Source organism: Chiloscyllium plagiosum, unplaced genomic scaffold, assembly GCF_037043375.1.
Source record: "Chiloscyllium plagiosum isolate Xiang-an unplaced genomic scaffold, Cpla_swu_hap1 HiC_scaffold_3, whole genome shotgun sequence".
Lineage (NCBI taxonomy): Eukaryota > Metazoa > Chordata > Chondrichthyes > Orectolobiformes > Hemiscylliidae > Chiloscyllium > Chiloscyllium plagiosum.
The window spans coordinates 150,788,428-150,804,947 of record NW_028270141.1 but is presented as its reverse complement, the minus strand read 5'-3'; the positions used below and the strand labels follow the sequence as shown (position 1 = coordinate 150,804,947).

Here is a 16,520-nt window from a genome sequence, read left to right as displayed (position 1 = left end):
CTCCACCAAGCTTAAAGGCGCCACCATGGGAGTCAAGGCTGTGTACCGACACAGTAGGGGAATGCTCTGCCTGCTGCACTCCCCTAGCTCCCTTTCCTTTCGTCCTCTTCATTTTGACTCCAGAGCCTCCAAACCCTAATTTACCGGGGGTCTAGGTGCTCTGCCTGCTTTGTACTAAAGACTTCCCTCAGGGGTGGCTAATGGGAGGGGTAGGGTAGGAACCCAACTTGCCTGCGGTATGGCACAGAGCCCAACACAGCAGACTTTTCAGACTGCTGCCATCTTGAATCTCCCCCGGTGACTGCACTTTATTTAGTTAAAAGGTTGGGTTGGTAAGCTTGTGTTGTAATCCTTAGAGAGACAGGAGGGAGGTTTGATCGAGGTCTACAAGAGTATGACAAGCTTGAACACTGGAAAGGAAAAACGCTTCCTATTATCAGATCCTACAAGGATAATACAGCACAGCACGAGAACAGGCCTTTCAGCTCACCAAACCTGCTCCGATTCCTAATCCTTAATTAGACCCACCTCTTATTGCCCATGCAGGGTGTCTATCCCTCTGTTGACCTCCCGTTCGTGTATCTATCAAAATACATCTTAAACGTTGCTCATGTGCCTGCTTCCACCAACTCCACTGGCAGTGCGGTCCAGGCAGTCACCACCCTCTGAGAGAAAAATATTCCCAACACTCCTCCCTGAAACCTTCCCCCTCTCACCTTGAACCTGTGCCCTCTTGTAGTTGGCCTTTCCACCCTGGGAAAAAGCCTCTGACTAACCACCTTATCCATGCCTCTCATAATTTTATAGACTTCTGTCAGGTCACCCCTTAGCCTCCATATTTTGAGCAAAAACAATCCGAATTTATCCAAGCTCTCCTCATAACGAAAACCCTCCAGACCAGGCACCATCCTGGTAAACCTTCTCTGTACCCTCTCCAAAGCATCCACATCCCTTCTGGTAGTGTGGTGACCAGATCTGCACACAATCTTCCAAATGGGACCTAACTAAAGTTTTGTACAGCTGTAACGTAACTTGCCAACATTTATATTCAGTGCCCTGGTTGATAAAGGCAAACGTGCCGTGTGCTGCCTTGACTACCTTATCCACCTGTGGTTGTCACTTTCAGGGATCTGTAGACCTGTACACCCAGATCCCTGTATATTTCAGTGCTCAAAAGGGTTCTGACATTTATTGTGTAATTTGCACCTGAATTTGCTCTTCCAAAATGCATCACCTCGCATTTGTCTGGATTAAACTCCATCTGCCATTTCCCTGCCCAAATCTACAATCTATCTATATCTGCTGAATCCTTTGACAATTCTCCTCACCATCTGCAAGTCCATCAATTTTGGTGTCATCCACAAACTTACTAATCAGGGCACCTGCATTTTCCTCTGGATCATTTATATATATTACAGCACTGATCCCTGCAGAACACCACTCACTACTGATCCTCATTCCATAAAGCACCCTTCCACCACTAATGTCTGTCTTCTATGACCAAGGCAGTGTCCATCTCGCCAGCACACCCCGGATCCCTTGAGACTTTACCTTTTGTACCAGCCTCCTTGTGGGGGAGACAGATTTAAAACTTTGGCCAAGAGAATTAGAATGGGGATTTATAACATAGTGAGTGGTAATGGCCTGAGTGGAAATGTCTGGATTATTCCACAGAGAGCTGGGATGGACTGGATAACTTCCTGTGATGTCAATAACGTGATGACTATATGACAACAGCGATCATACTTTATAAACATCTTCATTATGATATGACACAGAGACAGGCAGCTGAACCAAAGCAGCCTTTCTAGCTCTGTACTCACAATATTAAACTGTCAAAATCCTCCAATCATTACTTCGGATCAGACTCTTGAATAACCAATCCCAGACTTCGTGAATAATTTACTTCCAGATACTGGTTTTGCATCTCAAAGAAAAGACTTTAGTAGACACAAAATAGCATGAGCAGAGAGAAAATTAAGCAACATAGTGAGCTGGTTAATGTCAGTGCTTAAAGACCAAAACATTTGATTCCAGCCAGCTCCCATTGACACAAAAGACATACAAACAAACAGCCAAGGGATAAATAAAATAACAAAACTGGCCAAATCACTTCATCTACTTTCACGGTGCATTATTTCACACCTTATCAGTTCATCCAGGCAAAGCGAGCAACACATCCAACTCAGCTTTCGACTTGTTAGGCTTCCTGAAGCTGGTGTGTCCGATTGGACAGGGAGCTTTCAAATGCTCCTGCTGTCTCAGCAGCTGCCCTGAGCCATCTCTCAGAAAACATAGCTCAGAAAAAACAGCAACTTCATTCCTGCTTCTGCCCTGACAGACTGACTGACTCTCCCCAAAACCTCAATTACCATTCAACAACTGCCATCTGCTTGAATACAGGGTCACTTCCAGACTTGCCAGAACCAATTCCAATGTCCCAACCTTGTGAGTAGCCAATTTCTGCTCGTTGGTTAAACACAATCCTCTTCCTGTTTGGTCAATTCTTTCTTTTTAACGCAAGTTCTCCCAAAGTCCATGAGTCATTTTCAGCTCATAACGCAAAATTGATGAAAGGATAAAAATAATGAAAATTCAGTGAGAGTTCTAACAATTGGCTGTAAGTCACTTTAGAATATCCTGCTGTCATGTAAGGTACCGCAGGAAAGTAAGTATTTATTTTCCTCTTCCCACGGACATAATGTTAAGATTAGAAACAGTCTCCATGGATACAGGCTTGGAGAGGAGGCCTTGAGCCCATGAACATAAGGTACAGCAACTGAGGACTGCTTTATGGACAATTCTCAGTATCTGATGAACATTGCACATTAGTATGGTGAATGTGGATTTGCTGTAACTTTCCCAATGTTGAGTGATGTTGGGGCTTTATTAGGACATTTGTGACAGTGACCCATAGACACTGCTGTCCTCGAAGGTCTATGATCCTTTTCATGGTTGCAAAAGCATTTTTCAGACAGGCCTTCCCCCATTCACTCCTCAACTGGAATTGCTGCTGTACCTTTTCTCTAAGTCGCTCCCTTTCCTAATAGAGGCTGTTGGACAGTCAATCATTTGTCTTCATTCATTCACGAGGTGCACTTATTACCCGTCCCTATTTGCCCTTGAACTCAGTGGCTTGTTAGATCATTTCAGAGGGCAGTTAGCATTAACGACATTGCTGTGGATCACGCAGGCCAGACGGGGTAATTACAGGACGTCGAAAAGCAGAATCAGATGGGGTTTTGTGACAATCGACAATGGCTTCATAGTCACCCATTCAGCGAGTTTTCAATTCCACATTTCAAATGTCACTACTCTGGTGGAATCTGAACCCATGTCCAGGCTTGAGCCTGGGTCTTTGGAACGTTAGTCCAGTGATAATATCACTATGCCACTACCTTCCCCAAAACCTCTGTTCAACCTAATCACCTGCTGCTATGCCACATCATCACTGACTTGTATGAGGCTTCAACAAGAGCTGGATATATATTTGAAAGTGATGAATGTAGAGGGCTATGGTGATTGGGCTGGAGAATGGCCCCGGCTGAATAGGCTTTCAGGAGCTGGTACAGACACAATGGGTCGAATGGCCTCCTTCTTTACTGTACAATTCTGACTCTAAACCAACTGCAGAAACAAGACCCAAGTTTTTAATGGAACTATGAGTTTGATTCATTATGGTAGGGGCTTTAAAACATAAAAGTGAGGATAAAGCACTGAATCAGTATTAACCCTGAGTTAAAACCACAGTCAGAGTCCTGGGTGCAGTTTAAGGTCTCCACACTACAGGAGAGATGGTAAAGCAATGGGGAAGGTATAGCAGGGAGGAAACTGCTGACGGTAAGGAAATTAAAACATAGACTTAAAGACAAGCTGACTTCATTAAAGCAGAGGAATGGAACAATTGAACAAGAGGTATCTACAATTCTCAAAGACTGGGACCGAGTAGATTTCAGTGATTGAGAATGAATTGTTGGAGCTTTGGGCTGACAAGGGTCTTAAAGGAAGTGGTTAGTGAGATCGTCGACACATTGGCTCTCATTTTCCAAAACTCTCTTAATTCAGGAAAGGTCCTTTACTTTAGAAGATAATGAATGTAACACCTTCTCAATCGTTCACCATTCAGAGGAATGACTTGGTGGGGAAGGGCTGGATGGTCTGGTTGCAATCAGAAAATGACACACTGATAGTTTGGGAAGTAAGTCACGAAGAGGACAAGAAGCTGCAAAAAGATACTGATCAGTAAAGTGAAGGGGCAAAGGAGACTGGCAAATGGAGTATCATGTGGGAAGATGTGAAATTCTCCACTTTGGCAGGAATGATAAAAAGAAGCATATTATCTGAAAGGTTCGAGATTACAGAGCTCTGAGATGCAGAGGTATCTAGTTGTTTTGCTGAAAAGAGGTTAGTGTGCAGGAACAGCAAGTAAATGATAGAATGCTCTCATTTATCATGAAGGGAAATGGAATACAGAGGCTGGGAGGTTATGCTTCAGTTATACAGTGATTTAGTGAGAGCATGTATAGAACACAGCGCACAGTGTTAGTTATCTTATTTACAAAAGGTGGTAATGGTTTCAAAAGGTCAGAGAAGACTGGAATGGGCAGGTATCTTGTGGGGAGATATGAGCTGGTAATCAGGGAGCCAACCAACAACCAACACAACCATCACTTCCCTCCAACAATTCATTCTCAATCACTGAAATCTACTCGGTCCCAGTCTTTGATAATTGTAGATACCTCTTGTTCAATTGTTCCATTCCTCTGCTTTAATGAAGTCAGCTTGTCTTTAAGTCTATGTTTTAATTTCCTTACCGTCAGCAGTTTCCTCCCTGCTATACCTTCCCCATTGCTTTACCATCTCTCCTGTAGTGTGGAGACCTTAAGGCGACTCTGTGCGATATTGAAGGCTTCCACACATCAGCCGTCCTTCAGGAACTGCCTGGTCACAATGCAGACTGTTTTCTTACTGCTCCAGATGGCGTCACGTATGTTTGTAATATGATCCTCCCCAGGAATGAAGTCACGGTCTTCAAAGCACATTTGAAGCCTGCTCTTCTCATTGAACTGAGAGTCCAAGAACTGCAGGAGGGTATTCTTCACCCACTCAATGTCATTCCTGCTGAAACAGAGGTATGCATCAAACCTGTAGTCCTTCTCTTCCCCATCTGCCCTCTGACCATTAATGATCTTGTTTTTTATAGAGTCATAGAGATGCTCAGCACAGAAACAGACCCTTCGGTCCAACCTGTCCATGCCAACTAGATATCCAACCCAATCTAGTCCCACTTCCAAACCCGGCTCATATCCCTCCAAACCCTTCCTATCATATACCCATCCAAATGCCTTTTAAATGTTGCAATTCTACTAGCCTGCACCACTTCATACACGTGGCAGCTCATTCATACACGTACCACCCTCTGTGTGAAAATGTTGCCCCTTATGTCTCTTTTATATCTTTTCCCTCTCACCCGAAACCTATGCCCTCTAGTTCTGGTCTCCCCGACCCCAGGGCAGAGACTGTGTATTTATTCTATCCATGCCCCTCATGATTCTATAAACCTCTATAAGGTCACCCCGCAGCCTCCGACGCTCCAGGGAAAACAGCCCCAGCCTATTCAACCTCTCTTTATAGTTCAAATCCTCCAACGCTGGCAACATCCTTGTAAATCTTTTCTGAACCCTTTCAAGTTTCACAACATCTTTCCGATAGGAAGGAGACCAGAATTGCATGTAATATTCCAATAGTGGCCGAACCAATGTCCTGTACAGCTGCAACATGACCTCCCAACTCCTGTACTCAATACTCTGACCAATAAAGGAAAGCAAACCAAATGCCTTCTTCACTATCCTATCTACCTGTTGCTCCACTTTCAAGGAGCTATGAACCTGCGCTCCAAGGTCTCTTTGTTCAGCAACACTCCCTAGGACCTTACCATTAAAGGTATATGTCATGCTTTGATTTGTTTTCCCAAAATGCAGCACCTCGCATTTATCTGAATTAAACTCCATCTGCCACTTCTCAGCCCATTGGCCCATCTGATCAAGATCCCAATGTTATCTGAGGAAACCTTCTTCGCTGTCTACACCTCCAATTTTGGAGTAATCTGCAAACTTACTATATCTCTTATGCTCACATCCAAATCATTTGTATAAATGATGAAAATTAGTGGACCCACCACCAATCCTTGTGGTACTCTACTGGTCACAGGCCTCCAGTCTGAAAACCCTCCGCCACCACCCTCTGTCTTCTACCTTTGAGCCAGTTCTGTATCCAAATGGCTAGTTCTCCCTGTATTCCATGAGATCACATCTTGCTAACCAGTCTCCCTTGAGAAACCTTGTCAAACGCGTTACTGAAGTCCATATAGATTACATCTACCACTCTGCCCTCATCAATCCTCTTTGTTATTTCTTCAAAAAACTCAATTAAGTTTGTGAGACATGATTTCTCACTCACAAAACCATGTTGACTACCCCTCATCAGTCCTTGCCTTTCCAAATACATGTACATCCTGTTTGTTATTCTCTTGTCCCAGATGAAGGACAAACCTCTGTCATGATTGTAGAGAAGAACACAAGAGATGATAATCAGTAACATGGTCGTGAAGACGACAAAGAGAGCAAATTGTATTGGCTCCACATGAGCATCTTCATCACACCTGTCATGACACAGGTTAAACCCTTCTGCCAATTTAAACCAGGCACACAGAAAAGCTCACCTCACCTCGTAATCTGTTGAAGTATGAGTGACAAAGAACTACAAAATCCCACCATTTAAAGAAAAAAATAACAATTTATTCATGAGTTTAAAGAAAAAAAACAAAGAGAACATTAAACAAAAACTATCTACACTGTAATCTTCCTTTGTCTGATCAATTTATCGACCACCCACTCTACACCGCTATACTGATCTGATTTACAAAAACCATGATTAAATTTAACAAAAAATTCAAATTTCAAAACCAATCAGCTTTCGGTCTTCCCTTTGTACCTTCCTCTGTATCTTCCTGTGTTCTTTTCTTTGGTCTTCTGCTTCACGGATTTTGTATGAAAAGGTACCTTTCAGAGAGTGATTCTGCAGGCGCAGTCTGTTTGTGCTCTTTGCTGCTCTGGCTAACTGTTCAAAATGCCTGATTTTATACACTGGAAAACATCAGACCTTCTCATTGGTTGGATGCCATCAAAACAGTAAAATTCAAAAACGATTGGATTTTGGTATTTTGGGGCATAATTTAAACTGATTGGCCAAATTCAAATTTGTTGTGTGCCATGGCAACTCAGCCAAATGTTACATTTTTAAATTGTTCAGCACACTCTGTGCTTGCAGTCAGTCCTTGCCAGCTTTCACTCTCTCTTAAAGGTACTACACACACCTACTACTGCATAACACACCCATCAGTGTTTAGAAAAATAAGAGGTACCCCTTGTAAATTTTCTGGAGACACACAGTACATATCTGTTAATGGTTTTGCCAAGTCCACCTCAGTGCTATTTAGCCATTCGATAAAGACCCTGAGACTACACTCGCAGATGAATTGGTTATCCCTCAAGTCCAAGTGACTCACAAAACTGAACACATCTGGACTGGGTGAGACAAGGCGGTTTTTAGATAGGTCGAGAATTTCAAGAGAGCCGGGAAACAGGTCCTGACTGAGCTGGGACAGAGAGTTCGATGATAAGTTGAGTCTCTTCAGAGAATCCAAACCTTTAAAAATATCTTGGGGCAGCTGGGTGAGATAGTTTTGGTTGAGAAGAAGAACAGTTAGGTTAGTCAGGTTATGGAACACTTCCCAGCACTGCTTCGATATCCAGACCAACTCAAGGAAGTTACTTGACAGGTCCAGGTGGATTAACTGGTTGTTTTTTGGAATGATATCAGTCCGGCCAGGCGTGCACATCGAGATACGGTTTTCCCTCAACAAAAGATGCTTCACAAAAGGAAGGGTCATGATCGTATAGAAAACATTGAGGTTGGTAAAAGCATTGTTCGAGAAATCAAGAAAGGTGCTCATGGAAACTGCCTCCAGGCCATAAACTGTTGTGAGTCGGTTCAGACCCACTAAGAAATAAGTCATTTTTGGGAGATAGTGAAAGCCAGAAATAACCGAGAGTGCATTGTCCCGAAGATTCAATGTGGTCAGCTGATCCAGTCCATGGAACGAATCGTGCTGAATGATTCCAATGTGGTTGTGTTGCAAATCAATTAAGGTGACATTCCTCAGACCTTCGAAGGTCGATGAGTAGATCTCCCCCAGTAGATTGAAGGAAAGGTTTAAGTGGAGAAGGGAGTCAAGGCCAAAGAATGCGTTCTTTTCAATCTGATTGATCTTGTTGAAAGATAATGTAAGCACCTGCAAGGAAGGTAAGTGTGAAAATACTTGGGTTGCAAGTGTAAAGATGGACCCGTGGGACATATCCAGATTCAGGAGCGAACTGTCACTGAGACCAACCAGTGTCTGCTTGTTTGGGTCTTCTATGTTATGAAAACCAAATGAACTACCAACGGTGGACAGGTATTGCATCTTCAGGTGGATAATAAGTGTTCCTTTCATAGCTATAAACATCTTCTCTAGCTGCTGGACATTAAGGGCAATTCCTGAAATGTCCAACGTGGACAGCAATATGTCCTTGAAAGGATTGCCACACTGATTCCAATCAAAGCTTTCACTTTTGTACAAGAGCCTGTTTGAGGAGATGCTGAATGTTTTAAAATACCTCGGTCGGACATTGTCCAGATCACCCTGACAAATCTGATGAATGTCATTTGCCTTAAAATGAACATTGCTCAAAGCGTTCAGGTTAGAAAATGTTGAATCTGGTATGATTTGTTTTATATTGTTTCCATCAAGAATGAGGGTGTGCAGTGAGATTAAATATTTAAAATATCCGCGTTGCAGGATTGAGTCAGTCAGACCGTTGTAGTCAAGATAAAGGATTTCCAGTTTGTGTAGCCCAGCAAATGCCTCCATGTCCAGGTCTAATTCTTTATTTCCTCCCAGATCGAGGTAAATCAGATTGGGAAGATTGGTAAACGCTCTTGCTCCAACACGCATTGGCGGCTCTGTCTGTAATCCAATTAAGAGAATCTGTAGCTGAGCTAGTGACTGAGAAAATGATGTCTCTTCAATCAGCCTGATTCTGTTGTGGATTAAGTTGAGCTGGATGACGTCTGTTGGCACTTGGGGGATCTCGGTAAAATTGCGATTCACACAGTTCAGGTTATTCTGGTCCCTGGAGCAAGACTTGATGGAAGGTTTCAGAGCTGCAGTGAAAGCTGCAAGGAGGCACAGAAACGAGAACAGCATGATGGTGTCCTATTAAAGAGAAAAGACAGATTATTCGTTAACAATTGCTCAAGAAATCATCAACCATTCATAATAGGTGGGATTACACATTACCACCTCTCAATAACCTTGGCTGTTCTGATCACAGAAACTAGATTAGATTACTTACAGTGTAGAAACAGGCCCTTCGGCCTAATAAGCCCACACTGACCCTCCGAAGAGTAACCGACTTCCCACTGACTAATGCACCTAATACAATGGGCAGTTCCCCTAACCTGCACATCTTTGGTGTGTGGGAGGAAACCGGAGCACCCGGAGGAAACCCACGCAGGCACGGGGAGAATGTGCAAACTCCACACAGACAGTCACCCGAGGTGGGGATTGAACCTGGGTCCCTGGCACTGTGAGGCTGCAGTGCTAACCACTGAGCCACGTTTGGAGGCGCAGGTAGTGTTGAGGAAGCAGGGAGACTGCAGAAGACCTTGGACAGGCTTGGAGAGTGAGCAAGGGAGTGGCAGGTGGAGTATAATGTGGGAAAGTGTGAGGTTATCTATACAGGTAGGAGGAATAGAGCCATCGACTATTTTCTAGTGGCACGGTGGCTCAGTGGTTAGCACTGCTGCTTCACAGTGCCAGGGAGCCAGGTTCAATTCCACCCTCGGGTGACTGTCTGTGTGGGGTTTGCACATTCTCCCAGTGACTGCGTGGGTTTCCTCTGGTTCTCCGGTTTCCTCCCACAATCCAACAATGTGCAGATTAGGGGAATTGGCCAACTTAAATGGCCCATAGTGTTCAGGGATGTGTAGGTTAGGTGCATTAATCAGGGATAAATATAGGGTAGGGGAATGGGTCTGGGTGGGTTACTCTTGTTGTGCCGAAGGGCCTGTTTCCACACTGTAGGGAATCTAATCTAAACAGGGAAAGGCTTCAGAAATCTCAAATGCAAAGGGATTGAGGATTAAATGGCAGAGCAAACTCAATGGGCTGAATGGCCTAATTCTGTTCCTACATCACAGAACATACAACGTGACAGCACAGGATAGGCCCTTCTGGCCTTGATGTTGCGCCGACCTGTGGAACTAATCTGAAGCCCATCAAACCCTCACTATTCCATTTACATCCATATGCCTGGCCAATGACCATTTGAGTGCCCTCAAAGTTGGCGAGTCTACTACTGTTCCAGGCAGTGCGTGCCACACCCCTACTACTCTCTGTAACTACCTCTGACATCTGTCTGATACCTATCACATGATCCAGGCTGGTGGTGTATTTGAGAAACCTTTGCTCGTTCCTCAGTGTTTGTATTCCGATATCAGGCTATCTGTCTAGTTTACAGTTTGATGGTTCTCCAGTTCCTCAATCGTCACGTAGCTCTTTAATTTATAATGGACCAGGGCAGACCCCCTTCAAACATTTCAAGAAAGTAGCCAGGACCCTAACTTTGTGAAATGTTTTAAACAGGGGGAGAGTGGATATTCCAGGAGGGATGCAGCTGGTCTAACCACTTAGTTTGAAATAAAATAGAATTTATTTACAAGGTTACCGAATGAAACACAAACAAAACAGAAGAGGATATAGAATAACTTAACCTATTCGAAAAGCCAACTGACCATCCCAACGTAATGTTGCTGTTCCAAATACTTGCAATATTCACCAGAAACACCCCTTGGTACCAAAGGTAAAATCAAACCCAGGGTTTTGCAGAAGACAGAGCGATGACAGAGAGATTCAGCATGGAACACCTTCCTCCATGGAGCTGTTTCTTGGACTAGCAGACTCAAAAACTGACTGACTGCTTTCTCTGAACAGCCAGACTGCAAAACCCAAACAAACCAAACCAAATCAGACCAGATCAGACCAGAGTAAAGCTGAGCTGGGATAACTGGCCTCTCCCCATCCTCATGACTGAGATCAGTCTGACAGGGACTGAGACCAGCCTAACAGAGAGTGAGATCAGACTGAAAGGGTCTAAGATCAGACTGACAGAGAGTGAGATCAGACTGACAGGGACTAAGATCAGACTGACAGAGAGTGAGATCAGACTGACAGGGTCTAAGATCAGACTGACAGAGAGTGAGATCAGACTGACAGGGACTAAGATCAGACTGACAGAGAGTGAGATCAGACTGACAGGGACTAAGATCAGACTGACAGAGAGTGAGATCAGACTGACAGGGACTAAGATCAGACTGACAGAGAGTGAGATCAGACTGACACGGTCTAAGATCAGACTGACAGAGAGTGAGATCAGACGGACAGTGAGTGAGATCAAACTGACAGAGAGTGAGATCAGACTGATAGGGACTATGATCAGACTGACAGAGAGTGAGATCAGACTGACAGGGACTAAGATCAGACTGACAGAGAGTGAGATCAGACTGACTGGGTCTAAGATCAGACTGACAGAGAGGGAGATCAGACTGACAGTGAGTATGATCAGACTGACAGAGAGTGAGATCAGACTGACAGTGAGTGAGATCAGACTGACAGGGACTAAGATCAGACTGACAGAGAGTGAGATCAGACTGACAGGGACTGAGATCAAACTGACAGAGAGTGAGATCAGTCTGACAGGGACTAAGATCAGACTGACAGAGACTGAGATCAGACTGACAGGGACTAAGATCAGACTGACAGAGAGTGAGATCAGACTGACAGGGACTAAGATCAGACTGACAGAGAGTGAATCTGACTGACAGGGTCTAAGATCAGAGTGACAGAGAATGAGATCAGACTGACAAAGACTAAGATCAGACTGAAAGAGAGTGCGATCAGACCGACAGTGAGTGAGATCAAACTGACAGAGAGTGAGATCAGACTGATAGGGACTAAGATCAGACTGACAGAGAGTGAGATCAGACTGATAGGGTCTAAGATCAGACTGACAGAGAGTGAGATCAGACTGACAGGGACTAAGATCAGACTGACAGAGAGTGAGATCAGACTGACAGGGTCTAAGATCAGACTGACAGAGAGTGAGATCAGACTGACAAAGACTAAGATCAGACTGAAAGAGAGTGCGATCAGACGGACAGGGACTAAGATCAGACTGACAGAGAGTGAGATCAGACTGACAGGGACTATGATCAGACTGACAGAGAGTGAGATCAGACTGACAGGGACTAAGATCAAACTGACAGAGAGTGATATCAGACTGACTGGGTCTAAGATCAGACTGACAGAGAGGGAGATCAGACTGACAGTGAGTATGATCAGACTGACAGAGAGTGAGATCAGACTGACAGTGAGTGAGATCAGACTGACAGGGACTAAGATCAGACTGACAGAGAGTGAGATCAGACTGACAGGGACTGAGATCAAACTGACAGAGAGTGAGATCAGTCTGACAGGGACTAAGATCAGACTGACAGAGACTGAGATCAGACTGACAGGGACTAAGATCAGACTGACAGAGAGTGAGATCAGACTGACAGGGACTAAGATCAGACTGACAGAGAGTGAATCTGACTGACAGGGTCTAAGATCAGAGTGACAGAGAATGAGATCAGACTGACAAAGACTAAGATCAGACTGAAAGAGAGTGCGATCAGACCGACAGTGAGTGAGATCAAACTGACAGAGAGTGAGATCAGACTGATAGGGACTAAGATCAGACTGACAGAGAGTGAGATCAGACTGATAGGGTCTAAGATCAGACTGACAGAGAGTGAGATCAGACTGACAGGGACTAAGATCAAACTGACAGAGAGTGATATCAGACTGACCGGGTCAAAGATCAGACTGACAGAGAGGGAGATCAGACTGACAGTGAGTAAGATCAGACTGACAGAGAGTGAGATCAGACTGAAAGAGAGTGCGATCAGACCGACAGTGAGTGTGATCAAACTGACAGAGAGTGAGATCAGACTGATAGGGACTAAGATCAGACTGACAGAGAGTGAGATCAGACTGACAGGGTCTAAGATCAGACTGACAGGGACTAAGATCAGACTGACAGAGAGTGCGATCAGACCGACAGTGAGTGAGATCAAACTGACAGAGAGTGAGATCAGACTGACAGGGTCTAAGATCAAACTGACAGAGAGTGAGATCAGACTGACAGGGACTGAGATCAAACTGACAGAGAGTGAGATCAGTCTGACAGGGACTAAGATCAGACTGACAGAGAGTGAGATCAGACTGACAGGGACTAAGATCAGACTGACAGAGATTGAGATCAGACTGACAGGGTCTAAGATAAGACTGACAGAGAGTGAGATCAGATTGTCACTGCGGACAGACTGACAGGGGCAGAGATCAGACTGACAGAGAGTGAGATCAGACTGACAGGGACTAAGATCAGACTGACAGTGAGTGAGGTCAGACTGACAGGGACTAAGATCAGACTGACAGAGTGAGATCAGACTGACAGAGAGTGAGATCAGACTCACTGGGACTAAGATCAGACTGACAGAGATTGAGATCAGACTGACAGGGACTAAGATCAGACTGACAGACAGTGAGATCAAACTGACAGGGTCTAAGATTAGACTGACAGAGAGTGAGATCAGACTGACAGGGTCTAAGATCAGACTGGCAGAGAGTGAGATCAGACTGACAGGGACTAAGGTCAGACTGACAGACAGTGAGATCAAACTGACAGGGTCTAAGATCAAACTGACAGAGAGTGAGATCAGACTGACAGGGTCGAAGATCAAACTGACAGAGAGTGAGATCAGGGTTTATGCCCGAAACGTCGATTCTCCTGTTCCCTGGATGCTGCCTGACCTGCTGCACTTTTCCAGCAACGCATTTTCATCTCTGATCTTCAGCATCTGCAGACCTCAGGGTCTAAGATCAGACTGACAGAGAGTGTGATCAGACTGACAGGGACTAAGATCAGACTGACAGAGAGTGAGATCAGACTGACTGGGTCTAAGATCAGACTGACAGAGAGGGAGATCAGACTGACAGTGAGTATGATCAGACTGACAGAGAGTGAGATCAGACTGACAGTGAGTGAGATCAGACTGACAGGGACTAAGATCAGACTGACAGAGAGTGAGATCAGACTGACAGGGACTGAGATCAAACTGACAGAGAGTGAGATCAGTCTGACAGGGACTAAGATCAGACTGACAGAGACTGAGATCAGACTGACAGGGACTAAGATCAGACTGACAGAGAGTGAGATCAGACTGACAGGGACTAAGATCAGACTGACAGAGAGTGAATCTGACTGACAGGGTCTAAGATCAGAGTGACAGAGAATGAGATCAGACTGACAAAGACTAAGATCAGACTGAAAGAGAGTGCGATCAGACCGACAGTGAGTGAGATCAAACTGACAGAGAGTGAGATCAGACTGATAGGGACTAAGATCAGACTGACAGAGAGTGAGATCAGACTGATAGGGTCTAAGATCAGACTGACAGAGAGTGAGATCAGACTGACAGGGACTAAGATCAGACTGACAGAGAGTGAGATCAGACTGACAGGGTCTAAGATCAGACTGACAGAGAGTGAGATCAGACTGACAGGGACTAAGATCAGACTGACAGAGAGTGAGATCAGACTGACAGGGACTAAGATCAGACTGACAGAGAGTGAGATCAGACTGACAGGGACTAAGATCAGACTGACAGAGAGTGAGATCAGACTGACACGGTCTAAGATCAGAGTGACAGAGAATGAGATCAGACTGACAAAGACTAAGATCAGACTGAAAGAGAGTGCGATCAGACGGACAGTGAGTGAGATCAAACTGACAGAGAGTGAGATCAGACTGATAGGGACTATGATCAGACTGACAGAGAGTGAGATCAGACTGACAGGGACTAAGATCAAACTGACAGAGAGTGATATCAGACTGACTGGGTCTAAGATCAGACTGACAGAGAGGGAGATCAGACTGACAGTGAGTATGATCAGACTGACAGAGAGTGAGATCAGACTGACAGTGAGTGAGATCAGACTGACAGGGACTAAGATCAGACTGACAGAGAGTGAGATCAGACTGACAGGGACTGAGATCAAACTGACAGAGAGTGAGATCAGTCTGACAGGGACTAAGATCAGACTGACAGAGACTGAGATCAGACTGACAGGGACTAAGATCAGACTGACAGAGAGTGAGATCAGACTGACAGGGACTAAGATCAGACTGACAGAGAGTGAATCTGACTGACAGGGTCTAAGATCAGAGTGACAGAGAATGAGATCAGACTGACAAAGACTAAGATCAGACTGAAAGAGAGTGCGATCAGACCGACAGTGAGTGAGATCAAACTGACAGAGAGTGAGATCAGACTGATAGGGACTAAGATCAGACTGACAGAGAGTGAGATCAGACTGATAGGGTCTAAGATCAGACTGACAGAGAGTGAGATCAGACTGACAGGGACTAAGATCAAACTGACAGAGAGTGATATCAGACTGACCGGGTCAAAGATCAGACTGACAGAGAGGGAGATCAGACTGACAGTGAGTAAGATCAGACTGACAGAGAGTGAGATCAGACTGACAGTGAGTGAGATCAGACTGACAGGGACTAAGATCAGACTGAAAGAGAGTGCGATCAGACCGACAGTGAGTGTGATCAAACTGACAGAGAGTGAGATCAGACTGATAGGGACTAAGATCAGACTGACAGAGAGTGAGATCAGACTGACAGGGTCTAAGATCAGACTGACAGGGACTAAGATCAGACTGACAGAGAGTGCGATCAGACCGACAGTGAGTGAGATCAAACTGACAGAGAGTGAGATCAGACTGACAGGGTCTAAGATCAAACTGACAGAGAGTGAGATCAGACTGACAGGGACTGAGATCAAACTGACAGAGAGTGAGATCAGTCTGACAGGGACTAAGATCAGACTGACAGAGAGTGAGATCAGACTGACAGGGACTAAGATCAGACTGACAGAGATTGAGATCAGACTGACAGGGTCTAAGATAAGACTGACAGAGAGTGAGATCAGATTGTCACTGCGGACAGACTGACAGGGGCAGAGATCAGACTGACAGAGAGTGAGATCAGACTGACAGGGACTAAGATCAGACTGACAGTGAGTGAGGTCAGACTGACAGGGACTAAGATCAGACTGACAGAGTGAGATCAGACTGACAGAGAGTGAGATCAGACTCACTGGGACTAAGATCAGACTGACAGAGATTGAGATCAGACTGACAGGGACTAAGATCAGACTGACAGACAGTGAGATCAAACTGACAGGGTCTAAGATTAGACTGACAGAGAGTGAGATCAGACTGACAGGGTCTAAGATCAGACTGG

The 16,520-nt window shown here is 44.8% G+C and overlaps 1 protein-coding gene across 1 annotated transcript in view; it reads right to left on the bottom strand.

Moving 5' to 3' along the window:
* Positions 1-4,853: 4,853 nt before the first annotated feature.
* The window catches only part of LOC122546976 (toll-like receptor 5), a 41,985-nt gene continuing 30,318 nt past the window's right edge, over positions 4,854-16,520 (bottom strand). The window contains 3 exon segments of the mRNA XM_087976808.1: positions 4,854-5,204; positions 6,526-6,661; positions 7,395-9,316. Of these exon segments, the coding sequence (XP_087832934.1) occupies positions 4,854-5,204; positions 6,526-6,661; positions 7,395-9,316 (2,409 nt within the window).